Source organism: Myripristis murdjan, chromosome 14, assembly GCF_902150065.1.
Source record: "Myripristis murdjan chromosome 14, fMyrMur1.1, whole genome shotgun sequence".
In the NCBI taxonomy this organism is placed as follows: Eukaryota; Metazoa; Chordata; class Actinopteri; order Holocentriformes; family Holocentridae; genus Myripristis; species Myripristis murdjan.
In genome coordinates this window covers 6023485-6049841 of record NC_043993.1, presented here as the reverse complement: position 1 = coordinate 6049841, position 26357 = coordinate 6023485, and the positions used below count along the sequence as shown (strand labels likewise).

At 40.0% G+C, this 26357-nt stretch overlaps 1 protein-coding gene across 2 annotated transcripts; it reads right to left on the bottom strand.

Moving 5' to 3' along the window:
* Positions 1 to 583: 583 nt before the first annotated feature.
* On the bottom strand, positions 584 to 26357 carry macroh2a1 (macroH2A.1 histone). 2 transcript variants are annotated; one of them, XM_030069468.1, is made up of 9 exons: positions 26118 to 26357; positions 22709 to 22909; positions 21177 to 21283; positions 19759 to 19950; positions 17822 to 17929; positions 14360 to 14459; positions 11157 to 11246; positions 3809 to 3983; positions 584 to 2333 (listed from the first exon to the last, which is right to left on the bottom strand). In XM_030069468.1, the coding sequence occupies exons 2-9, from the start codon at positions 22878 to 22880 to the stop codon at positions 2168 to 2170; spliced, it is 1110 nt and encodes a 369-aa protein (XP_029925328.1). In that variant the 5' UTR covers positions 22881 to 22909; positions 26118 to 26357; the 3' UTR covers positions 584 to 2167. The 2 variants fall into 2 exon arrangements, with proteins under 2 accessions (XP_029925328.1, XP_029925329.1); XM_030069469.1 differs by lacking the exon at positions 14360 to 14459 and adding an exon at positions 12871 to 12961 and having other exon boundaries at positions 26118 to 26354.

The following is a 26357-nucleotide window of genomic DNA, read 5'->3' as shown; positions in this document are numbered from 1 at the left end:
GAAAGCTTGAAATTTCAGTACAGGTGAAGTTCATGGTATTCCCTGTCAACCTGCACACAGGCATATTATGGTTATATTGTGCTATGAGACGGTAGAAATCTAATGTAGTGCTCCTTTAACCTTCTCCACTGCATGGCTTACTTAACCCTTAATCTGAGTCTAACCTTAGCCCTAACAGCAGCCCCAACTCTTACAGTGAAAACTAGCCAAATCGTCCTCAACTTGCTGTCCTTGTGAGGACATTTGCTCCTCATTAAGTACAGAAACACAAGAACAAACAAACTCTCACACACACAGGCTTGTTGGACTAGAGGGCACACCTGTACGAGGGATACTGGAGCTTTGAACGTGGCTTTAAATCAAATAAGAATTGTTGGATGTCATCTGTCCGCTGTTTGTCCTGCAGCGCTTTAACCTCATCAAGTTTCCTGATGGAGATGATGAAGGTTTCTCTTCCAATAAAAGTTTACTTTATACTCAGTCTTTTTCCACACTTTTTTTTTTTGATGAAACAGACATTTTTTAATGGTTCCCCAGTCCCTGGCAGCATTCTAAGGGTGTGTATGAAACACAAACAGGTCCATTGTTTTGAAAGGCATTTTATTACCGGACTGTGTACAGACCTCAAGTATAATCATCAATTGTAGCAATTCTTTAGAAAGCATTTTACATTTTATCATAAGAAAGTTACTGAAAAGTCCAAATGCAGCAGAGCAATCAGGTTTCTCGTGTACATCCGTTGATCCCAATTCAAATCCAACTCAAAATCAACCAAAGTCTGCGTCGCCCTCCTCGTTAAAGGGGTTTCTCTGGCACAGAAAATGGCTGTGGTGAAAATTCAATTCTTGATTACAGAGAGCCATCTAGTGGTAGCTGAGTGGGAGAAACCAGGACAATAGAGTGCCACTCCTTCCAGCAAAATTAATACAGTTGCATTTGTTTATGGCTTAACAAAGACAAAACGCGCAAAAAACAATCTCTTAGAATTTTTTTCTCCAAATCACCTGTGCCTTTAGAATTAGTGTGCAAATTAAAATACAAAATAAAAATCTATGTTACAGTCCAATATTTTACTATAACATTGCACAAATACTCCATCTATATAAACATTGATAGGAACACACAATATAAACCACTCATGTCCTGCAAAAACCTTTTATCTCCATTTCAACCACTGTATTAAATGATTTTCATCAACATTATTATTATTATTAGTGTTATTGTTCTTATAAGCTACTGGGTATAGAAACTGTTTTATGACTTGAGTACTAGGATTACTGATATTGTAAAATGTATGATGTAAGATATATAAGAGGCATCTATCAGTGAATTAACATTTTTACCCCAATTGCTGACATTTATTTATGTATTTGTTTTTTTTTTTTATTTATAATTTTTGGAAATTAAAGGTCTCTGCAGCACATTAAGGAAACATAACATTTCTGCCTGTATAAAGAAAGGCAAAACCAACAGGATTCTGCAACACACAGCACAAAAACAAAAAATCATTCCGTTATTTCACTGTAATAGTCTCCTGAAGAGTAGCAAACTTTTCTTGAACTTTTAACTTTTCATTACACAGTGCTATCAACAAGAGATGTTCCAAAAAGCAGAACAGATACCAAAATACACTGAAATAACTGTCTTGTGTTTTTGAGTTCAAAAGAAAGAGGATAGCTATCTTTACTGCCATTACATGCATTAACCCGTATTCATGTGACTTCTCCAGAAGCCTTATAATTGAGGATTAGCTATCTCATAACATCTTTTGTATATCATGAAAATTATTTCTTCTCAAAGTGAGTCATCTCACTCAATGAATATCTTTTGTCTGACACCATCTGTGTTGAAGGATTGCAAAAGGAACAGTGCATTTTTACTTTTGACGGCAGTCAAAATCAGAAATAAAAACAAATGTAGGAAAAATACAAACATAATGCAAAATAAGTTCCCGGCCTTAATAGAGATTCTTTTTCTTCTTCTTCTTCTTTTTTTGTTTTTAAACAAATCACTCGTAAACATCTTTCTATTTTCTCGCAGGGGAAAAAAAAAAAAACATCCCAAAAAAGCCTTTAACCAGGCAGGCAGGGGCTAGTTGAGCTGGGGTCGGGGTGGGAGAGGGGCATGGTTGGTTGAAAAGGGAAAAAGAGGCAAATACTCCAAACTCTTAACTTGTTTCCAGCTTGGCCATTTCCTGCACATAGATGCCTATGCTCTCGCTGTCAAACAGCACAAAGTAGACGGTCTTGATGGTGGAAGACATGGTGGTCACAAAGTAGCTGGAGATGGCCCTCAGGATCACCTGGGCAGCCGTCTGCTTTGGGAAGCCATTCCTGAGAGACAATGCACAGTGAAAAGACAGCTGGTGAACACTGGAGACACTTGTCCATAAATGGCAATAAGTAAATGGCAATGACTTCTTTTTCTAATTATTTAATGTTTATGGTATTTATGATTTTAGAAGGTTAGCAGGCTGCCTAAGTAGCTTACCTTGAAAGCTTATCTAGGTTTTTTTTAAAACAGCAAGAGTGCTTGTCTTTATAATATTAGATAGCTCCTATCTCACCCCTTGCCTTTGTCACTGGACTTGAATCAAATGTTATTTAGCCAGAAAAGCAAACAACAAAACAAAACAAAACACAACAAAACAAAACAAAACACAACAAAACAAAACAAGAGGAGTGCACTAATTTAATAATTTAACGGATCTCTGCCAGGCATATCTCTCCTTTGCTGAACAACTGGCCACCCGGCTGTGGGCCACTGTGCTCCCCTATGTGCTGACCACAGACTCAGCAGCTAACTGTATTGTCAGATGCTTTTCAAATTACAAATTAAATTACTGTATGATTTAAATATAATATAGTACAGTAGCCCATCAGCCATTTGTGGCTCTATGCCAGAAGTCATATGGCTTTTCACAGAAACAAGACCTTTGAGACCTTCTTTGGCTCCACCCAGTGCGGTTTTACTCAACCAATGAGATTATTTCATCCTCCAGAACAGCTCTAAAAAGCTTGTTAAACTAAAAGCCAAATCTAATGTTGACCACTTTGAGAAACAGACTTCCTCTTTGGTGTGATCACAACATAAATAATATTTTCCTCTGTTACTTTAAAATAACTTGATGATGTGTAAAATGGCACATAAAAGAAAACAAAGAAGCACATGGATAGGTATTATCACAAACTTCATATTACATATCGCTCACTGTACTTGCTATACATGCTGTGCACATTAGAGAAAAAAAAGAAAAAAGTAATCCGAGTCTATAACGTAACATAAACAACCATATAGTCAAGCATGATATATCCATTCATATGGCATTACAATCCACAAAAACAGGAAAACAACAGCATGTTTTCACTGAAAGGCAGAAAGGCAGAAAGCTGTAGTCCACATTTCCAGATGTTAAAATCTTTCTTTTCATGTGGAGCAGCAACTGGTACAGTTGATTGATAATTAGCAATTCTGTGCTTCACATAATCACATTACTCTCTGAGGATAATTACACTGTACAGTGCTGATTTGGAGGGTGTGCAGGTGGCTTCTTTTTAAGGAGGCAACACTGTATACATACTGCACATGCCAGGAATTTGGGATTTACATTTTCAAACGGCATCATGCTCGTTGCAAGCCTCAGAAAACTGACTTCAGTTCAAGTGGTGACATAAGGACTTATTTACTAAGCATTAATCAGCATCAGATAAACTGAGAATACTCAGAAATAAAGGATTCCATGATTTATATTCCACTGGTAGCTGGGTTTCATATTTTTGTGTGTGTGTGTATGTGTGTCTTTCCGTACCTCCCACTACCAATGGAGGGGAAAGCCACCGACTTGAGCTTCTTCTCGTCAGCCAAGGCCAGGCAGTTCTTCACCGTCTTGTCCAGCATCTCCTCACACTTGTCGGAGCCCCAGCCTGGACTGTTACAGTGGATGACGTACTTTGCAGGCAAACCATAGCCACCGGTCAACACAGCTGTGGGATGGACAGAGAGAGAGGAGGGAGAGAGAAGAGAGAAGAGAGAAGAAGAACAATTAGAGCGGTGAGAGCAAGAAGGGGAGTACATGAAGAAAGGGGTGGTGGTGGTGAAAATAAAGGATAGAAAAAGTGAACAGAACAGGAAAGCAAATAAGGACGGAGACAGAAAGCATGGAAGGAGGGAGGAGGAATGGAGAAAACAAATAGAACCAAGAAAAGGAGAGCAGTGTGTCAGTAAAAGTAGAAAAGGAAGGTGCAGAGTGAGAATGAGGGAATTACAAGCATTAATTCCTGAATGGCAACTTTAATTCTCTATAAATACACACACACCAAAAGAAAAGAAAAAAAAAAAAGACAAGTGCAAAACAAATGCGATGGTTGTGCACCCCTGCATGTGGATTCTCATACATTCATCAGATACGTTTTAGATCCACACCAAACCAAATCAAACGCCTACTTTAAACCCCTGCCCGAGTCACCAAGCTGCAACACTGCTGATATTCATCACTTTGTAATGTTGAAAAGACATAAAGGCAGGCCGGGAGCATCTCCAGCAAGTTGGTTTCATCCCGTAAGAAATGACATGAGGTGTATCTATAAAATGTACTTCTAGGACAAAATGCTGGCAGAATATACTTGTGTCAAAAGAATCGTGGTGTTGCTGTCCCTGTTGAAACACCTCAGTGCTGAATAATACAGATGGTGTAAATACACTGTGGTGCTCAAATGATTGGACAATGCCCATAGTTGCCTTTAGCTCCCGCACTGTGAAACTGAGACCTTAAGATACGTTGGACCTTTGCTTCCTTCTGCATGTTTTGTCAGATTTTTATGCACCACACCCAACATCCATGGTTAAAATAAAATTAATCAGCTAGTTTTATCAGAACTGAAAACATAAATGTTGCAGTTGCATGGATTGAGTTTCTGAAAGAACACTTTGATTTGTGGAAAGAAAGAAAGAAAGAAATATATATATATATATATACATAGGAAAACTCCAAGAGCTTAATAGAGTTTGAGCAGAGTCTTATACAGAGGTGGGCTGGAGAGATCAATTCTCCAGACAGCTGGAGTTAAGCTGAGATGAGAGAAGAGGAGGAGAGAAGACAAGATTTCTGGACATAATTGAAAAACATGGTTGGTTTCTGGAGTTCAAACATCTAGTTTTGCCTTCCATCAAACCGCGTGCTGTAAGACACTGTACCGCAGCCAAAGCCCTTGATGCTGTGAAGTGAGAAAGCCTCCAGTCATAGTTCATTAGCCCACAGCTAGCGTGTGACTGGACTGGACTGGATAACAGACTCAACGCTGAGGACAAGCTGATTTCCAGATGGCACAGAGAGATGGAGAGACTTCAGACAGGAGAGTGAGAGCCAGTCAGACCGCACATGTGATCTTGATGTGAGATAAGTGTGTAGATGATGATTACCATTTTCATGATTGCCTGCAAAGTTCAAGTTGTTTTATGGCTTGGAACAGAGGAACCGTATGTAAATGTACTGGGCTGAGGATGTAGGCTAGAAGAGAACAGACAAAAACAAAGCAGCAACATTGCTCTGGTGTTTCTGCACTGCACTTTCCACAGGTCACCTGCCAATCAAACAGCGCAGGCAGAACTGATGCCTTTTCTTTGGATTTTCTATTGATACAATTTGAATTTCTGTAGGTGGCGCTCTTTTCTGTGTCTTTTCGGCCATGATGGGTATTGCTAATCATGCTAATTACCCAGTTCTTCTAATTAGAAATCACTCTTACTGCTGATTGAAACGAGAAGCACAAGACTTCCTGTGCGATGGAGGGCTGAAGGATAGAGATACCAGACACTGCGTGCTCAGAGCACAAAATGCAAAATCTTTCATGAACTGACTATAGCTTGAATCTCTATTGTGTTATATCACAACAGTAATATAGCACCAACAGATCTGTGCATAGACTGCAGACATTCAGCACTACAGAATAACAAAATGGACATTTATTTTACTAATATGACATGATATTGATATGATACACTTTACTCTCTCTTTTAACTTTTAAATTGGAAAATAACCAGCAGATTTTCAGAGCACCTGACTGTGCTTCTACAAAACTCGACAACAAAAAACAAACAAAAAAAACAAACAAAAAAAAAAGCAAAATGACAAGAAAACAACTGCTCACCTCGCTTTTCAGAATAACGAAAACTCAACTACTTGAGGGCCTTACTGGCCATTTACTTTTCAGGCAGTATATCAAAGAAATTAACCATTGTTACTGTAAGTGACATAGAGAAAGCACACATTCACCTTTTTGGAAGTCAAAATGAAATCAACAGCTATGTTTGAATTAATTCACTGACCATTGATCGAGCCCTTCATTTTATTCTCCAGGCATCTGCTTAACCGTAAAAGTGGTAAAACGTCTTTGACATATTTGACACCCATTTTAAATCAAATTTGGAGACGTTTGATGTCATTATCTAGGCAGCAGACGAGTTAGGTGTTATGCTTTGCAAAATAAACTAAAACTTGTGTTTAAACTCCTTTCTTAAACACTAAAAATGCAGCTACAATATTTGAACACTTCAACTCACAGTCCCACCATTTGCACAGTTGAACAAATACTTTCCATTTTTTAAAAATAATTTTCTAACATACTGAAGAACTACAATTTCACAGTCTTTTTTTTTTTTTTTTTTTTTTTTTTTTTAAGCCAGGTCTGGTCAGGATGACGATTTGGCACTAAAGCCAATCGAGATCCCCAGAATCCCTGACAGGCTCTGCTGGCTTGGTGTTCAGTCACCTGGTAATCTACTTATGAGCTCCTCACAGAGACCTGGATTAGGATGCTGAGTTAACTTGGCTGAGTGGAGAGAGAGCGGAGGTGGTGTTGAGGAGGATGAAAAAGTGTCTGTGAGCTATAGTTTGTAACAGACCCAAAAATCAAAGCCCTACCGGACCAGAACCTGCACTGATCCAGCCTGACACTGGCCTGAGGCCAACGCTTTAATCCCGAGGCCGTCCTGACCCAACAGTTTCTCCACTGAAAAATACACTGTCTGAATCTGCCCAGTGCAAATGAGCGGCTACTGAACTGCAAGCATGCAAGAAGCTGATCTGTGAATAAAAGACACACTTCCTGGACACTTACATGACCAAAACCTCCCGAGTCTAGCTATTTCTTGACCTTGTCGGCATCCGTTTCACTTCTAATCTGACACATCAAAGGCCCGGGCTCCTGAGATGTGTGGCTATGTTGTACTGTAGGTGGCCCACAGCGGCACGGAGCACAACCACATCAAACCTGTTTGAATAATTAAATAATCTAAGACGGACCTGACCAGAACCCACAGGGTTGTGTCGGGGCCGATAGTGTTCAGGTTGAGAATGACAAACTCATGTGAGCGGCAGATAATGAAAGTAACAGAGTGTGAGAGAAAAAGAGAGGGACAGAGAGTGTGAATGAAAGAGTGAGTGAAAGATGAAAGTGTGAGAGCATGTGTGTGTGTGACAGCTGTACCTGTGTATGAACAACAGGGTTCAACAAGCATTATACTGGATTTTTGTGGCCGACTGCTTAGACCGATGTTGCCAACAGCTGATATTTTGTGCTTTTTATATTTGATCATTTCCATGCCATAAAATTAAGTAAAGAAAAAGTACTCAGTGCATCTACTGGAAATTGCACCCAGTCAAGCATATATGCTTTGACATACTTACTTTATGTAAGTTTTTTTTAAGCTGTGTGAGTGCCATTTCCTGGTCTCTTTTCAATGTTTCCCTCAGAATTTTATTCTTTGTAGCACAGAAAAGCCTCTGAAAAAGCATTTAGTACTATGCCTCTTAAACTGTCCATTACACCTATTCATTGGCGCAAACAAAATTAATTTACAAGAAACATTATTGCACAATTCAATGGCTGACGTGTAAATAAATTATTATGTAACTGAAGGTTTTACAGACTCTTAATTTGGCTGTGATCAGTGAGCAGCCTCCAGCACACTGAAGGTGGACTACATTGAAAATGTAATATCTGATAGTTTTTAAAAGGCCAGGATACAAGGACAATTTAAAGGTGAATGACAAGGAGACAAAGTGTGGGGTACAAAATGAGTGAGAGGATGGAAAAGACAGAGGGAGAAAGCAATATGTGATAAGCGCACGCATGTGTGTGTGTGTGTGTGTGTGTGTGCATTCGCAAGATTTTGTAAAACCCGTACACTGATGAAGTGTGTGTTGCATTACATAAGGTCTTATTTTTACAAGAGTGTTCTGACATTTCGTGCTGTGGCCAAAATGACCAAACCCTGTTCAAGCTCTCTCTCTGTATGTGTGTGTGTGTGTGTGTGTGTGTGTGTGTGTGTGTGTGCGCGTGTGTGCTGGATGAGAGATTTACAGGCCACACTGACATCACTGTCACAAGAGCTGGGTGGTGCAACCAATGTGCTTGAGAGTATGACCACAGTGGAAAGAAGTCACGTTGAAAAAGATAAAATAGAGGCAGTGTGAGTGCAAACAAAGTTAAGAGGATAAAGAATAAGAAGATGGAACAAGATGACTATAACTTCACTCTTTGAGGTACAATTTGAGGTTAAGAGCCATTAACTGAAGTTACACTTTTTTTTTTCAACTTGAGAGTGAAACTCCCATGATGCAGCAAAGTAAAAGCTTCAGTAATAAAACTTTGAGCAGTAAATTTCTCCAACCACAGCAGGACAAATGTGATTTGTGACCAATAACATCAACCAATGACTTTTTCAAAAGCTAAAGAATAATAGAAAATTGTTAACAAAAACTGGTCTGTCGCCCTGTTGCTCTCTCTTTGGTCAAATGGTCTAAAATCTGCTCCAGCTATTTTTAAAGTCAAGTGATCAAGTCCCAAGGAGATCCCAAGGTTCCCAAAGATCCCAACTATGTCCTGCTGTGGATTACATGGCAATGTGTATAAAATGATGCAGAACACATCAAGATGTTTTCTATCTGATGTAATGGTGCAGCCATAAAAAAACAGTGGCATCTTGGTTTTGAAAATTGCACTAAAAATGCAGCTTTGCAGCTCTGCAGTATGTGCGGAATATATATATGTATACCACACAGACACACACACACACACATATATATATACATACAGTACAGGCCAAAAGTTTGGACACACCTTCTCATTCAATGCGTTTTCTTTATTTTCATGACTATTTACATTGTAGATTCTCACTGAAGGAATCAAAACTATGAATGAACACATGTGGAGTTATGTACTTAACAAAAAAAGGTGAAATAACTGAAAACATGTTTTATATTCTAGTTTCTTCAAAATAGCCACCCTTTGCTCTGATTACTGCTTTGCACACTCTTGGCATTCTCTCGATGAGCTTCAAGAGGTAGTCACCTGAAATGGTTTTCACTTCACAGGTGTGCCTTATCAGGGTTAATTAGTGGAATTTCTTGCTTTATCAATGGGGTTGGGACCATCAGTTGTGTTGTGCAGAAGTCAGGTTACTACACAGCCGACAGCCCTATTGGACAACTGTTAAAATTCATATTATGGCAAGAACCAATCAGCTAACTAAAGAAAAATGAGTGGCCATCATTACTTTAAGAAATGAAGGTCAGTCAGTCCGGAAAATTGCAAAAACTTTAAATGTGTCCCCAAGTGGAGTCGCAAAAACCGTCAAGCGCTACAACGAAACTGGCACACATGAGGACCGACCCAGGAAAGGAAGACCAAGAGTCACCTCTGCTTCTGAGGACAAGTTCATCCGAGTCACCAGCCTCAGAAATGGCAAGTTAACAGCAGCTCAGATCAGAGAGCAGATAAATGCCACACAGAGTTCTAGCAGCAGACCCATCTCTAGAACAACTGTTAAGAGGAGACTGCGCCAATCAGGCCTTCATGGTCAAACAGCTGCTAGGAAACCACTGCTAAGGAGAGGCAACAAGCAGAAGAGATTTGTTTGGGCCAAGAAACACAAGGAATGGACATTAGACCAGTGGAAATCTGTGCTTTGGTCTGATGAGTCCAAATTTGAGATCTGTGGTTCCAACCGCCGTGTCTTTGTGAGACGCAGAAAAGGTGAACGGATGGATTCCACATGCCTGGTTCCCACTGTGAAGCATGGAGGAGGAGGTGTGATGGTGTGGGGGTGTTTTGCTGGTGACACTGTTGGGGATTTATTCAAAATTGAAGGCACACTGAACCAGCATGGCTACCACAGCATCCTGCAGCGACATGCCATTCCATCCGGTTTGTGTTTAGTTGGACCATCATTTATTTTTCAACAGGACAATGACCCCAAACACACCTCCAGGCTGTGTAAGGGCTATTTGACCAAGAAGGAGAGTGATGGAGTGCTGCGGCAGATGACCTGGCCTCCACAGTCACCGGACCTGAGCCCAATCGAGATGGTTTGGGGTGAGCTGGACCGCAGAGTGAAGGCAAAGGGGCCAACAAGTGCTAAACACCTCTGGGAACTCCTTCAAGACTGTTGGAAAACCATTTCAGGTGACTACCTCTTGAAGCTCATCGAGAGAATGCCAAGAGTGTGCAAAGCAGTAATCAGAGCAAAGGGTGGCTATTTTGAAGAAACTAGAATATAAAACATGTTTTCAGTTATTTCACCTTTTTTTGTTAAGTACATAACTCCACATGTGTTCATTCATAGTTTTGATTCCTTCAGTTAGAATCTACAATGTAAATAGTCATGAAAATAAAGAAAACGCACTGAATGAGAAGGTGTGTCCAAACTTTTGGCCTGTACTGTATGTATACGTAACACTGTCCTGCTATATGCATTAAAGCATTTTTTTCTGATTTTGCAGCTATGTAAGGGGATTTTTAAGTGTTCAAATGGTTAATTAGATTCTTTACACTGATCAAGAGAGGAAACATAAACCCTAACATGTTCAGTAACTATCTTAAACAAATGCGCCACTGTTCAGTACTTGCTCATTCAAAAACCTGTAAGGACAGAATGGCGACATCATAACATTGAGATGTCACATGCTTTGATGTCAAATGTGGAACACCCATTTTCCTGGTCTTTACATTCTACATAATGTTCATTAACAACACCAGTCAACATGGTCTCGCTTTCTGTGCTAAGCTGTGAAAACATTTAATGCAGTTCAGTGTGCCATCCACTGCTGCAGCAGGTACTGATGCCCCTATAATTACGCCTGGACAGTAAGCACTTACCTCCAGCCACCTCTAGAGGGCCATTTTTCTTCTTGAGCTCCTGGAGCGCTTCAGTGAACTCCTTCCCTCCCTTCTTCTCGAGAGCGCTACCTGCAGGTGGGAGAGAGAGCTGGGTGGTCATGTTCCCATGAACAGAGAGAGGAAGGGTGAGAGGAGGGCTGACGTTCATGCAGACAGACATGAAGACAGGTAGGCAGGCAGACGTCGATGCTGTAACTCTTTTCACCTCGCCCATCTCTGAATTTCTGAGCACCTCCCATGTGGTTTTGAGTCAATTCGTTACTTGATTTGTGGGACTTGGGATCACACATGAAGTGCAAAGATTTAAAGCTGCTCTTTTCCAAATGACTCATTCTGACTCAGTTAAACTTGTGTATTAAAGCCTCTAATTGTTTTCCTCTGTCTTCCAGTTTATACTGGATTCAGGAGAAATTTTTCGCTCTCAAATTAAACACATTAAACAAATTCTGATACAAAGCTGACCGTACATAACAGCTAAAGATGAGTCTTATTTGTTGAGGCTGTTAAGCTCTATTTACATTGATTTCATTCATATTTAAAGAAAAACAGCCGTGTTTTCAGTCATAATGACATATCAAATCAACTCCAACTCTTCAAGAACCTATGTAAACATCTTAAGTTTATAACATTTATGTGGCCAAATAAAATCTGGATTGGGGTATTGGAAAAGAAAATTTAACTATGTTTTGTTTCCTGTTCATTTTAATGGTAAAATGGTTTAAAAAAAAAAAAAATCTAAAGAGAGAAGCGAGGCAGAAAACCAGAGAGGAGGGTGATGATCCGAGTCAACCACAGATGTGAATGTCCTGGCTGCAATAACATTGAAAACAGGCAGGCAAGAAGAACACAATAAAATTAATGGCAGCCTTTGAAAGAAAAGAGTTAGTAAAACCAGCTCTTCCAATTACATCAAGCAACAGGGCCATAGCCAATCCAAACAAATATAAAGTAATGAATCTGGCATTTGTAGTGTTGCTGTATAGTAATTAGTGGTTAAATTATCAAACATTTATCCTGATTAAAAGGACATTTCTTCATGACGCATGTCCACTGATCAACCTTCAAGAATTTGAGTCTAAATCCTCTATAAATAAATTTGTCTTATTTGTGGTGGACACTATTGTAAAGCTGAACTTTCAGCACAATCAAAGGGATTGGGGGGTTGCAAGAAAAGAAGCGGATCCCAGATTGCCCACATGGTTTCCCGATCACACAGACAGAAAAGCTATTTATAGTGTATTCATTGTGTGATTTACTAAACTGTTATGTGTCGCCCATATTTCATTTGGCACTATATGTTCTGCATGAGTAACATTTGCGTGTTTCAAAATCCTAATTAGTGAGCATTAATGAGCATTTTCTATGGTGGAATTAGCTCAATGGGTAGAGCTTGGCACCAACTCTAAGACCACTCATGGCACTGTGTGGTGCTTTGGATGCTAGTTTCCACTAGATGGCATAAATAGAAATCATCATGTTAAGTTTAGTAAAGTTATGGGTGCAATCCCCTCCTTTGCCATTGGAGGTTTTCATATTTTGTACATCACTCTACTATATGTAAAAGTGCATCAGCTAAATGTCCGAAATGCACAAATACTAAATGTGTTGCTGACTTTAATGCAGGCTATCTGGGATATATGAGGAGAGAAGACACAAGCAGTCGTGGTCTCGGTGGTGTCAATAGTTCCTTTACCTACTTCACCACCTGTATAGAGGGAGGAGTTGGTCGGGTGAACGACAGCGTCGCTGTCCACGATGGAAATGTCGGCTTGGACAACTTGCAACTACAGACAACAACAACGACAGGCAAACAACATGGTGGTAAAAACAGTGCGTGATAAGGAGTAACATGATGGGGAAAGGATGTAGAGAAACAGAACATAAAAGAATGAAAGAGAAAGAGAAGTAAAGAAACAGAGAAGTGAGCGCACTCCTTATTGTCTGATGACATCACAGGAAACAAGGAGGCAACTGGGAACAATGGAGGGTCAGATTATCCAATTAGGAAGCAGGATTGCACTGTTAGCCAGACTAACTTTAAAAAATATAGATATATATATATGTATACCATGATTTTTTTTTTTTTACTCATCAATATACAAGACAGCTGGATAGTGCCCAGCCTAACACTGAGGTTGTATTTTTATTCAAATCAAGAAGATCAAGACAACACTATTATTTATTTATTTTTAGTTTTCTGGCCAATGGTGTAATCCTATATTCTGAAAAAGCCCCCAAGTGGATTAAGCAGAACCAGGAATTTAATGATCACACTCCAGGCTGCCAACCTTACAGTAAGTCTGCAGTGGGCAGCTAACAGATTTCTGTGTCAGTGTTCTGGCTGCTTTGATGAATCGGTGCTCTATTTCAATATGCCACTGCATCAACAAGATGCAAAATCATGTACATTTGTTGTACTTGTCAATTTACATTGATTCTGAAGGCAGCAGTGGGCCAAGACATCTAATTTACATGCCATGCAATTATGTTGACTTTTGATTTAGTGCATGTGCAAAGAATTATGAGATATAACAGCCAACTGTAAGGGGGGCAAGCTGGAATGCACCTTAATGTATCTATATGAGAGGCAGAGCCACGGGGGCAGCTGCTCTGAGGGACTTTGATAAAATCCTTGAATGTCTCCATAAGAAAAACGTTTTACTACTATGAATTCTGTATTTCTTCTTTTTCTTATTATTGTTATTCTTTACATTGTTGTTTAAATGTTCCTTTGATTCTTGATCCATGATCCTGTCTTCTTCTTCCTTTCTTTCTTTAGTCTTTGACCTCCACTAACAGGTCAGAGGTCAATGTCAGCTACAGAGAAGAACAGTCACCTATAGTCATAGAGAAACCTGGGACCCTCACTGTGCATTAATACTGCAAGAAACATAACATCAACATGTCCCTTGAAGTCCATTCCTTCTTTCGGACATGAAAGACGAGGAAACTCAGACAATGTGTGAGCGGTCAACAAGCTTAGAGGCCAAAAGATGTTAAGCCACAATGGAACTGTTCACGGCCATCAGCAATCAAAAGCCAAGCTGTTATCCATCCCTCCTTGTTTCCCTACCAAGGTGATTTTTGTTTCATGACCAAGGCTGCTAAGTTGTTGAACTTTCAAGGATTTTTTTTTTCCCCAAAACCCCACCAGGATGAGAGAAGGGGGCTGGGGCGCTCACCTAGATCATCTTTAAGTTCAAGTTCAGCATTGGTGGGGTTGATGACCCCCTCCACATCAAAGCCAGCCAAGTTACTGACCTCGCTGTGGATAAGGTTGAGCTGCGTAGGGGGGAGGCCAGGGGGGCGAGGGGGGAGGCATGCAGAGGAGAGGGGGAGGGGGTCGAGAAGGAAGGAGGGAGGAAGCAAAGCAATTAGAAACAAGATTCACAGCACAACTTAAAGGGATACCTTGACTGATCAGAACGGGACAATCAATGTCTGCTCTGCAGCTGCAACTGTACTGTCCTCTAAGCTGCCTGACAGCACAAAGTGACTGGATGCTAATGTAAGTGACCAGAGTGAAATATACAAATTAACGTCTATAAAGAGAGCAATATATGAAGAGTCCATTTGCAGATGTCTTCAACTGTATTCATTTCTACAAAGCATGTCAGGGTTCCCACTCTTCTGAGGAAATCATTTCCCAGGATTTTTAAAAGGACATGTTCACTGACCCTAAGACATTTTAGCCTTTTCTCAAGTCACCTTTGGATGATCCAGACTGGACAAAGCTCAAATAGCTCAAAATGGTGTGAAATTGATGTCTCAAATTACACTCTCCCAACACATTTCTGCAATGTACATGTTGTTGTTTATGTATATATAAATGAACAGGATAACATACAGAGTGATCAAAGCACCGTTTTGCACGATTCTGACCTGTTTTGCCTACCAAATGTGGCATGGCAAAAGACGACAGCTGGGTATCAACAGGCGCTGAACAGCTGCAATTTGAGCTCAGGAGAACGTCAGAAAATGTCATCTCAGCCAAATTTTATAAACTATTTCCAGTACAAATTTCTAGGTTGTGTAGGAACCCTGCATGTTAAAAAAAAACAAAACAAAACAAAAAAAACATACTATCAGGTTAATGCATATTGTTTTTGGAAATTAACTCTTCATATGTAAAGCCTATCTAAAGGCATAAAGACGGCATACTCTCACTATGCAGTCATATATTATGTGCAATTAATTATCATGCACCCTCTCTAGTCCAGTTGTCCTCTATTACGTGTACTGTTGTAGATATGCCGTTATCTTTATGTATATATTTCGTTTATTCCTAATACTAAATCTTACTAGACTCACTGCTAGCTGCATCCTGTAGCACTGCTGAGGATTACGGCAATATTTTTTTTTATGAAGACTAAAGGACAAAATGCAAACATTTTCCAACAATATGACAAGTCCTCAGCTAAGATTAATAATCATCTGAAAAGTCAAAATGTCAAGGTATCCTTTTAAAAGTAAGAATTTCAAATGGACAGACTGTTAGTATTTCAGAATTGAAGATTCACCAGTCATCTTTAATCCCAGTTCCTTTGAAACACCTTACTTATTGAGCTGCCAGCAGTTAAGGCTTGATAAGAAAATGCCACAGAAAACCCCAAGACAAAGCATGGAACAGAATACTGATGCAGACTGTGACTGAGATCTGAGATTGAATAATACATAAAGGAAAATCTAGGGGAGGAACTGTGCAGTGACAATAATTAGACTGTAAAATAACAATATACCAGGTTTTGTATTCACGGTTTAATCTTCCTAATCAGTGGGGGGTTAATTGCATTCAGTTGATTCATTATCTTTCATTGATTTCAACTACTGCTACAGTCTGCTGTTCAGTGCAGTACGGTGCCCCTTTTAGCATAATCACTTTTAAGACTAAGTTCGATTAGATCACAATGCATTTTCATCTAATCCATCAGGCAATGTGTAAAGCAATGTGGCAAACCAGGAAGGAGTAAGTGGTTGAACCTTGATGTTATTCAATCTGGATTTCAGGTGTTTTACTCCATATAAAAATGTACAAAAAGCTGTATTCCTTTTATAAAAATGACAGTGAAATAAACACCTCACAGGAGTGCTGATTGATGAGAGAAGAAAAGCAAAAGCTATTCATTTCTGCAGGGTGCTCAAAAACCTGTGATGTTGTGCATGAACCTGCAGTGTAAAAAAACTGTCTCAGTCTATTCTATCCAAATTATAAGGACAACATCAATACCCAATTTACTTGCAGTATCATGTCTGTGCTAATAGAGTAGTCTGGATTAATTAGCTAGTATTAATTAGTGTATTAGTATTCCTACAGCATTAGAATATTAGTTTATGCACTAAATCAAAATATGCAGGGGCATCATCAGCAAATAAACTCACAAATGGGCACAAAAGCAGGTGACTGTTTTACAGCAGCGCCAAAGCCGCAGAGGAAAACAAGAAACACATGCAGCTGTCAATGACTTGTCAAAGTACAGAAGCAACATCCATCAATGCAAACTTAATGTACTGCTCTCTTGTAATGTACTGGATGCCCTGATATGAATGACAAATAACTAAAGCAGACTGTTTAGGAAGCACAGCCTTCAGAATATTTACACTGATTGGACTAAACATCAGAGACATCTGCTCTTTCCATGAGACAAACTTACAGTGAAAGCCATCATCTCTTATTAATTTCTTATTAGATCTGGAGGTATTGACAGAAGCAGACAGGTTTTCAAATGGACTCCAGAAAATGAGGTGGAATTCAAGTCACATAATTGTATTAATGTGAATGGTATATTCCTTGCACACCGGGGAAAGGCTGTGCAAAAATAAATAAATAAATAAATAAACAAACATATATTTAGTTATTAGTAACATTGTGAAGGGCAGAAGGCCAACAAACTGAGAAAACTAGAAGAAACAAAAACTTTGTTTATATTCTGTGAAAGATGCTCAGTAGTGATCTTATTGATGAAACTTTATGAATCTTAAGTCCATGCAGACAGAGGCTTATTGGGTGATTTCTCCCACTCCTGCTGAATTGGCTCTTCAATACCTGTTATCCTCTGCTGGCCTCATGTTAGCTTGTTAGCCCTGGTTTATCCAGGGTTATTTTACCAGTCTAAAGTTATATCAGAGGAGGTGAGGGTGGGCAAAGTCCTTCAATCTGAAATGGAGGTTCACTTAGCGATGGCATCAATCGTCACCTTTCTCACACCAGTTCTTCTACAAGCCAACTGAGCAGCCGAGCTCTGCAGCAATGTTAGCTGTGAAAACATTTGCTAACATGTAGTGGCAGCGCGAGTGAGACACATGGCAATTTCAGTTCAAACAAGTGGGACAAGTGTTTTTACTCGGTTTATGTGTGAAAATCAACTTTCCTGAGATTTCTGCTCTATTGCACAGTGAGCGAGTGAATCCTCTGCAAACTTATTTAAGCTCAGTGTGAGCTTGATATTCAGCAGCTGAACAAGTACAAGTGCATCCTTCACTCAGCAGTTAGCACAGGTCTGTCTAGTGTTAGAATAGTGGTGACGTGGTGGAGGTGATGAATCGTTTTAAAAACCTTATTTTAGTCTGGCATGGGTTAAGTATGAGTGCATCTAGTTTCTTCCTTGGCATGGACCTGTGTTGAAGAAGGTGTAGAGGAGACTGACCTTCTGACCCAGGAAGAGGCTCTTGGTGGAGAGGACGGTGAAGCTGTCGGCTGGGGTTCCCTCTGTGGTGCTGTCTGCCGACGCCGCCTTGCTCACCTCTCCCTGTTTCTGTGAGGACACATCAAAACATGTCACAGCCAAATGTCCATCATGTGACTCATTTATTCTGAATTACACTGTTTCATATTTCAAGTAATTTCTCCCGTAAGTAATGTATTGATTGTCTTTCCTTTACTTATCAAATCAAGTCAGCTAAATCAATCAATATAATTATTTAGCAGAGCTAATCAGACTAATCACACTAATCAGATTTTGCCCTCTGGATGCTATAAAAATGCCACAACAGTGCAGATTTATCATTTTTCTACACTGCAATCAGAGTACACTGACGCATAGGTACAATTCTACACTAATATGTGTCATTCTCAGGGTTGTTTAGTGCCTTGGTTACAGTATTGTTCAGTATTGTTCCAGTGTTGTTCTGGTGTTGTTGATATGTGTTTGTTATTTTTTCTTCATCTGTTAAGTCCAAGACATCTAGATTTAACGCCTGGAAAGTTCTGCTCAGATTTGCTGTAAAACTGTGAGCATAAATGACTCAAGTCAAAATTCAAACTCAATCATCTCATCTTCTTGGTCTATTCAAACAAATACAGGACAAATATGGTGCATCTATCACAAATAATGATATAAATATACCAATGAGACTTTTTAAACCGTAACAAATAATAATAATGGGATTAGGTCTGGTATAATTATTGCTTACAAATGTCTGCAGTGGAGTGTGCTCCACAATAATCAGTGAAGTGTGGAACAATGATTTATTGAAAATGCTGAAAATGCTCATATAAACAGAAATAAATGTAGCACAGAAAAATAATCAAGCCCTCTGCTAGAGAGCAGTACATGAATTATTGAAAGCAATTACTAAAGTTATTGAAAACAACTTATCCATATGAGTGATATCTTGTAATATGTGGTAATTTCTGATTCTCACACAATTAGTTTGAACCAATCTGAGGACACTCCAACTCACATACACTGTAACAGTAAATGGTAGCTAAAAATGTTTGATAGCCCTATCTGAACATGATCTGGGCTCAAATTATAAATACAGAGTCCTGTCAGCTATGCAACCTAAAGCATACACCATGGACTAAAAATGTCAGGGGTTAAATCTGGCAAATGACGTTTGTTGGATCATGCCACTCTTGATTTTACCTGTCACTCTCCACTGCCTGCTGTCTCTTAAACAGCATAAATTAAAAAAATAAACCTACATTAACACAAGCTTGGAAGCCATACCTTTTTAGTGTGGTGTTAAACCATTGTGAAAATAGTTTTACAAAACGCCGCTCACAGGGAAGGACTTTTCTCTGGTTTCTGTGGCGTGAGACAGGCCGACTGTACGAGCACACTCTTGTTTGGTCCAAACCATACTGCAGAAGCTATTTTGGTGGATTTTAGTATTTGGTTCCATAAGATTTACTCTGACAGGAAACCGTTCTTTGTAAACAAAAGTCACATGGAATCATGAGTAGCTTGTTTACTGGACAGAGTTTTGGTAACATATCATCCTGTGAGGTTACAGATTTTGGCAGTGAGGTCTCTCTGTTCATTTTCCAACGCCACGCTTCCAAGCATGAGTAATTACTGGCTGTCAGATGTCAAAATTTGATTATGTTCTCACTCCTAATGGACCACGCCGCAGCTCATTTTTAAGAGGACTGAGACTTGCATTTTCTAATATATATGTATTTTTTTGTTATTTGGTGTTACCTGAGTGTGAATAACATTGCTCTGACCTGGCAAAATTAATGGAAATGAATGCTGGATAGTCTGAATAAACCACTTCAAACATGCTAGACTGGTTGTTTGACATTTCAGTGTCGGAGAGGACCCTCCGACCACCGGGCCAGCCTGCTCAGCTGTCATACCTTAGCCTTTCCTCCTGCCTTCTTCCCACCAAGTTTCTTGGTCACAGGCTTCTTGGCTGACTTGGGTTTCTTCTCAGGAGTAGGTGTGACTTGTGTCTCCGGTTTGCCCTTCGTCCCTCTCTTCTTGGCCAAAAGCTCTGGATGGATGTTGGGCAGGACTCCACCTGCTGCGATGGTCACTCCCTTCAGCAACTAAGACAGGAAGAGAGAGGAGGAAACTTCAGCTCCTCGGGTCCAGCACTTTTGTTTGCATTCATTAATTACCTCTACCAATGTGGCTGGAAAGTTAGGCTTTAGCTCTAGTGTGTTTGTTAGCTAGATATCTCACAAAGTAAGAAACCCATTTTAATGAAATTTGGTGGACATATGACTCTTGATTTTTTTTTTTTTTAGCCATAACTGTAACTGTTTAAGTCAGCTACTACAGCACTGGATTGACATGCTATTTTCTCAGAAAATCAAACCCGGAAGAGAAATGAGCAAACACACACTGTTCTGAGGGATACCGCTTCACAAGAGACAGGCAATGGCTGTTACTGTAACACCTACTGTGGCTTCGAGAGCTGCCTTGCATCATTTTTGCCTTATGCTGCTGCTCGCTCTATTTCTATTTGCGACATGACACTCCAGCTGCCCCTGCACATGTCCTAAAGTCATTTTATTTAAAGGGATAATTCACTCAAACTGTGCCTCTAAATAAGTGGTTCAGAGTTTTTTTGTGACACATCCTCATTGTGTCTAGTGTGGAGATACAATGTGTCACCCCTGCACTTAACGCAGACACCAGCTGGCAGCTGGTCTGGGAGGGCTGTTAGTCTCTGTTTACAGCCATCAATATGACCACAATAGATCGTCTGCTTGTATGATTTGTGAATAGATCTGAAATGCCTATTCATCCTTGTGACAATCTAATCATGATAGCAGCCCCCACGATAGCTATGAGAGAACAAATCACAAAATTCAAATGGCTATGTTATTACAAAGTGACTGCAAGTGAGAATAAATGATTCATGGAGCTGGATACCGCTGAGTGGAGAAACACAATCAATCAATAACCAATCCTGACTGGATGTTCCATATAGAGGTGCATAAAAAAGCAACAGCAGTCATGCTTATGTTGATAATCCAATATAGTGGCTGTGTTTGGGAGAGTGCAGTCCATTTGTAACAGCTGTTACCATGTGATTCATGCTTTTTGTAGTAAATCCTCTCAGTCTGGATCCTTTTTAACGTGATGGATAAGCTGCCTCGGGGCATATTGAACCTCTTATGGTCAACTAGTGACGGTAAGTGGAAGGTCATGGTTTGAGCCGAGTCAAAGGAAAGTGCTAAATACAAAGTCCCTGTTAGTGCCTACTTCACACTGATTTTTTTTTTTTTTTTTTTCAATTTTAGCACATCTCTCTGCAACAACCGACCTGGTTGAGCTCCTCATCATTTGCGATGGCCAGCAGGATGTGTCGTGGTGTGACGCGACCCTTCTTGTTGTCCCTGGCTGCATTGCCGGCCAACTCCAGGATCTCAGCTACATGGCAACATCAATAGAAAAAAATAATTATCGATGATATTATCTGACTAAATATTGCAGTGCACACTGAGCCTGGAAAATATTATGATAACAGTATTGAGTGATACTATATTTTAGACAGTCAATAGTGGGGTTTCTATCTACCCATTTTTATGTGAATTTTGACTTTTGTACATTAGAAAACTTGAATGGAACCAATGGAATTATGCAAATACTCCTAAAGTTTTTACAAATGGCTGAGGTGGATTAGTTGGTCAGTCAACAAAGAGAAAATGTAATAAAGGCTGATGGAAACTGTTCATTCAAAGAAATAATGACATAGCCGGGGCTTTTGGTGTGTGTTTTTCCGGTCTGCTGAATAACAACAAACATGGTGGTGGCTGGGAGTACACATTATGGGTGGATGACTGCAATGAAAATGGAAAAAAAAAAAATAAGTGGAGCCTCTGGAATGATATATGAGTGTGTACCTGTTTACCGGATGTTTGGACGTTTAGTAAGTCATGCAGAACAGACTGAGGGCAGTGGTTACCACTTTTCCTACAGCAAGGAGGCCATCAAATCTCTCCATCTTTGAACAGTTTGGTTTCCAAACTTTGATTGTGTAATAGCCTACAACTGTACCTTTTTCAAAATAATTTGCATAATGTAGCTTATGGGAATGCCCACTGATTCATGAGGAAATGTGTCGCACACAGGGCAGATGTTCTTAGTGAAGTGCATTAAATCACATGCTGACCAAGATGTAATTCAATACACTTGGGTACTGAATGACTGCAGTGGACTCAGCAGGAGATGGCTCATGGCTTTCATGTGGTCCCAGAATCTTCTAAAATCAGCTCAGTAAGAATGAATTAATGACCTAAATGCATATGCATGTATCCACCTCTGTTTTGATTAGATATCACTAAATATAGAGAATCTGTCAATAACACTAATTTCATATTTGCATCAAAATGAAACTTAAATACATAAAATATGTAAAAAAAAATGATCCTTTCATTACACGGTGATATAAATTATGGGACCTATACATATATATGTATTTAAGACATTTAGTAGCCTACTTGTTAATGTCTTGTTTGAATAATTTCAGAGTTTTTCAAGTTTTTTTAAAGACTCACAGAAAGCATGAAGTAAGTAAAGTTCTCAGATCCCTTAACAACTACTGTGAAAGTGCCCTTGAGACAAAAGCTGCTCTGTTGCCAACAGTAGACGACTACAGTTACACTGCACGGCTCCCGGGAGAAACACAGTGAGACTGAAAGAGTATGAGGAGGACACCGCTGAAAACGAGCATGAATCTCAACAAATGTTACTCATAAAAATATAGGTTTAAAAACATCTGTGCACAGTTTCAGATGTTGTCCTCTGTGTTCAGATATGGATATTGTTCCCAAAATAAATGCAGTACAGTCTCACCAGTAAGGTACTCAAGAACAGCAGCCATGTAGACAGGCGCCCCAACCCCGATGCGGTACTTGGGCAAGCCCCTCTTAATGTAGCGCAGCATGCGTCCCACAGGGAAAATGACCCCGGCCTTGGTGGACCTGGACGTCTTGGTCGACTTCTTCTTGCCTCCTCGGCTGGACATGGTGCTGATACCGCTACCAGTGTCAGGCTCTGCGAAGACACAACAGGGATCCATAAACAAGTATGGATACTACTCCTATTTCCTCTTTGAGTTTTATAGCAGCTCTTAGCCTAAATGTACAGCAACTACTGGGTCTGTTCAGAGTGACTTAAATTCTTGAGGCGTTAGGCAACATTTTCTTGTGAAAATACTGCCATCACCTCTATTTATGATGCTACTGACTCATACTATTTGCCAAAATCAGCATCTTGTGTTGGGTATGTACATTAACCCACAGCCAGTGATAAATCTACAGATTATACAAACTGACACTTCAATATCACTGAGCAAGCGCTCCGTCTAGATTCACCAATGTTCGATCTTTCACTTAATTTCAAAGGAAACCTTAGAGATGAGAGCTCACTGACTGCAGTGCAGTTTACAAGAGACTCATTAGATGACTTGTGGGTTTTGAAGTTAAAAATTTTCAGTTATATCTCACTGCCATTTGGGATGGCTAATTTGCAAAGTTGCCAAACGCAGCTTTGAACTTAAAAACAACAACAAAAACATTCCTTACTCGCACTTCTTTGATAGATGAAAACACTTTTAATCATGTGGAAGATGCTTTTTTCTGTGGGACATAAAAGCCGAACTCAGTTAGACTGGAATTTGGATGATGTAGAATAAATTATGATACAATTACATCAAATATGTACGTAATTTGGTGGCAAGTCTGTATGGCTCTCATTTTAGGAATCCGCCAGACCAGCAAATTGCATCCATAATAGATGTAATTGCATTATGGCTGATTCTATACATGGTCTCCATTCCAATCTCAGAGAAAATAATTTTAATGCCTGTCATCTGCCATCTGCTCTTCCTTAACCGCGTCAGACCCCAAAAATTAAATTCTTCAATAAAGTGTGACAGTATTTCAAGAATTGGTGCATTGTTATTGTAAGAATCCAGCATTTTGAAGCTTTGATATTCTATATTTTGATGATAGGTTCACTTTGTCGAACCCAAACTTCGTTACATTTTGTGGCATCACTCGATTCATGCAGAGCACAACTTCACAGACTGTTTTTGGAGTGAGTACTGCTGTGTTGCATCGTCTCCCTAGGCTGTAACACAGTTCAATGAGGTGATGGCTTCGACTTTCAAAATAAGACATATCGCCTTCTCAAAAACTAGGAAGCTCCCAGCACAGTTAGACCTGTCTTTATATGTTCTCCTGTAAACAACTGTCACAAAACGCGCTTCCTCGAGTTGTGACGACTTCATTTTGCTCCTCTGTTAAAGGAGATATGCCAGTTTCAAGAGGTTTAAACTATCTCCCCATTGGAATGTGGTAAACAGTGATAAGATGAAACAGTGTTAAGTTCTTCAAAACTAAACTGATCAGTGAAGTTGTGCTCTGTTCAATTGTAATGCCAGATCACGTTTGATTGAAGTTTGTGTTCACCGAGAGACCTAGACATCAAAATGTTGGTACAGTCCTGATACAGTAGGAAGGGTATCTTAATACCCAACCTTAACTATGCTATTACTGAGTAGACCCTTGGGCATGAGATGATAAAGTACACTCTTTCAACATCTCCTGCATTTCACTCCATGCTGTCATACACCCAAAATCTAGAAATCCTGTGCATGAATCCATTATCACCTTTGTTATAAATGTGGATATTAGTGCACCAGACTCCAGTATTTCTTAACACATAGATTAGAGCCCAGAGTTTGTTGTTGACCTTTTGCTGGAGTGTTTGATATGTGCTTACATGAGCCTGGGTCACACTTAATATCTGATGTGGATTTGACTAAAAAGAGAGTCAGAGCCCCTGCTTAACTTCATTCTGTAATATTTTTGCAGGCAAAATATATGTACATCTCTGTTGCTGGGAATGCTTTTATATTTCTGTTTAAGGCAGTCAGGCAGATTGAAACTAATCTAGGAATTGCATGAAGTCGCAACAGTTTGGTCCTCTGGTAACAGCTGATGATATCAGATAAGCAAGAGCCAATGGGGCAACTACAAGGAATTTTGGAAAACAAGGAATTATCTTAAACAAACAGAAAGGGGTTTTTTAGAACTAAGGTGACTGGCACATGAGTCCCATTCATTTAGCAGCTTGGTGATGTGGTAAAACACCACAGATACAAACTAGGAAATCCAGTTTCACTGCTGGGGTAATTAATAGAAAGTCTGTTTGAGGTGTTGCTCTTAGGCCACACAGCGGTCAGAGTAACGTGCAGGAAGAGAGGAATTAACCTTTAAGAAGAGATGCACTGGTGCCTGCTCTGTATTCCTACAGGATAGTGGCTAAGGACCCAGACAGATATTTCATTATCAGCCTAAACATAACCAACTAAGTATCAGCTATGACAACACAGGGATGGGAAATTATTTCAAAGTATGGGAAAAACCTCATACGAAATCAAATCCGTGGATAAATTCAGATAACACGTAAAAAAAAAAAAAAAAAAAAAAAAAAAAAAAACGCACTTAAATACCATCTAATTATATTGAAGCTCAGGCCTACACTAATTAACCGGTTCTTATAGGAAATCAATTAGCCCCACACTAGGCCATTCTATTTCCTAAACCTGCTTTATTGCCAGCATTTTCACTATAAGCCTTTTTTTGAGAAAAACTATATATATATATATATGTATATATATATATATATATATATATATATATATATATATATATATATATATATATGAGCGCCACATCACATAGGATCTAAGCCGTAGCAAATATAACGTTATTAATCAACTAATAAACGCTCGCATTTTCCCTGCGACATCTGTAGCTTCGCCCTGCTCAGTCCAGGTGTAAGTGGTGGGTTAAAAAAATAGACACACACACACAGTGGGTATTTATTTAGCAGCTGGCCACTGACAAGACAACGATTTCCGCATGTGAACAGTCCACTAGATGACGCGCACAGGTATATTTACTGTATCTGCAGATGGGGCGAATAAACGCTGCTGTGCGGAGGGAGGCTGTCAGACCACCTAAGGACATTTTCCTGGTCGGTCAGCGAGTCTTCCTCGTGGGGAAAGCCCCGAAGAAGAGGCGGCGGAGCCCGGCAGCTGCCCGCTGCTTCCTCTCGGTCTCCGGTCTCGGCCTCCATGTCAGAAAAAACACGACATGGCAACATTAACGAGACAGCCCGAAAAACGGAGGCAGAGCCGGACAACCCGAGGCGACCACAGCCGACGTTAACCAAACCCGGTGGATTTACTTACAGAACAGGGAGCAGCAATATGTCTCCGGTGCTGTGCGTCGGCCCCCCGGTAACAAGCCTGGGCAGTGTCCTCGACTCCCACAATCCACAGCGAGATAAATGTTGGAGCGAGCCAGCGCTGCTGCTGCTGCCGCTGCTGCTGCTGCCGCTTCCGTGCGCGCCGTGCGAATGCGACTGCTGGAGACCAAACCCAAACCTGCTGTGTGATCTTTAGCCTCAGTGCGCACACCTTGTGTTGACA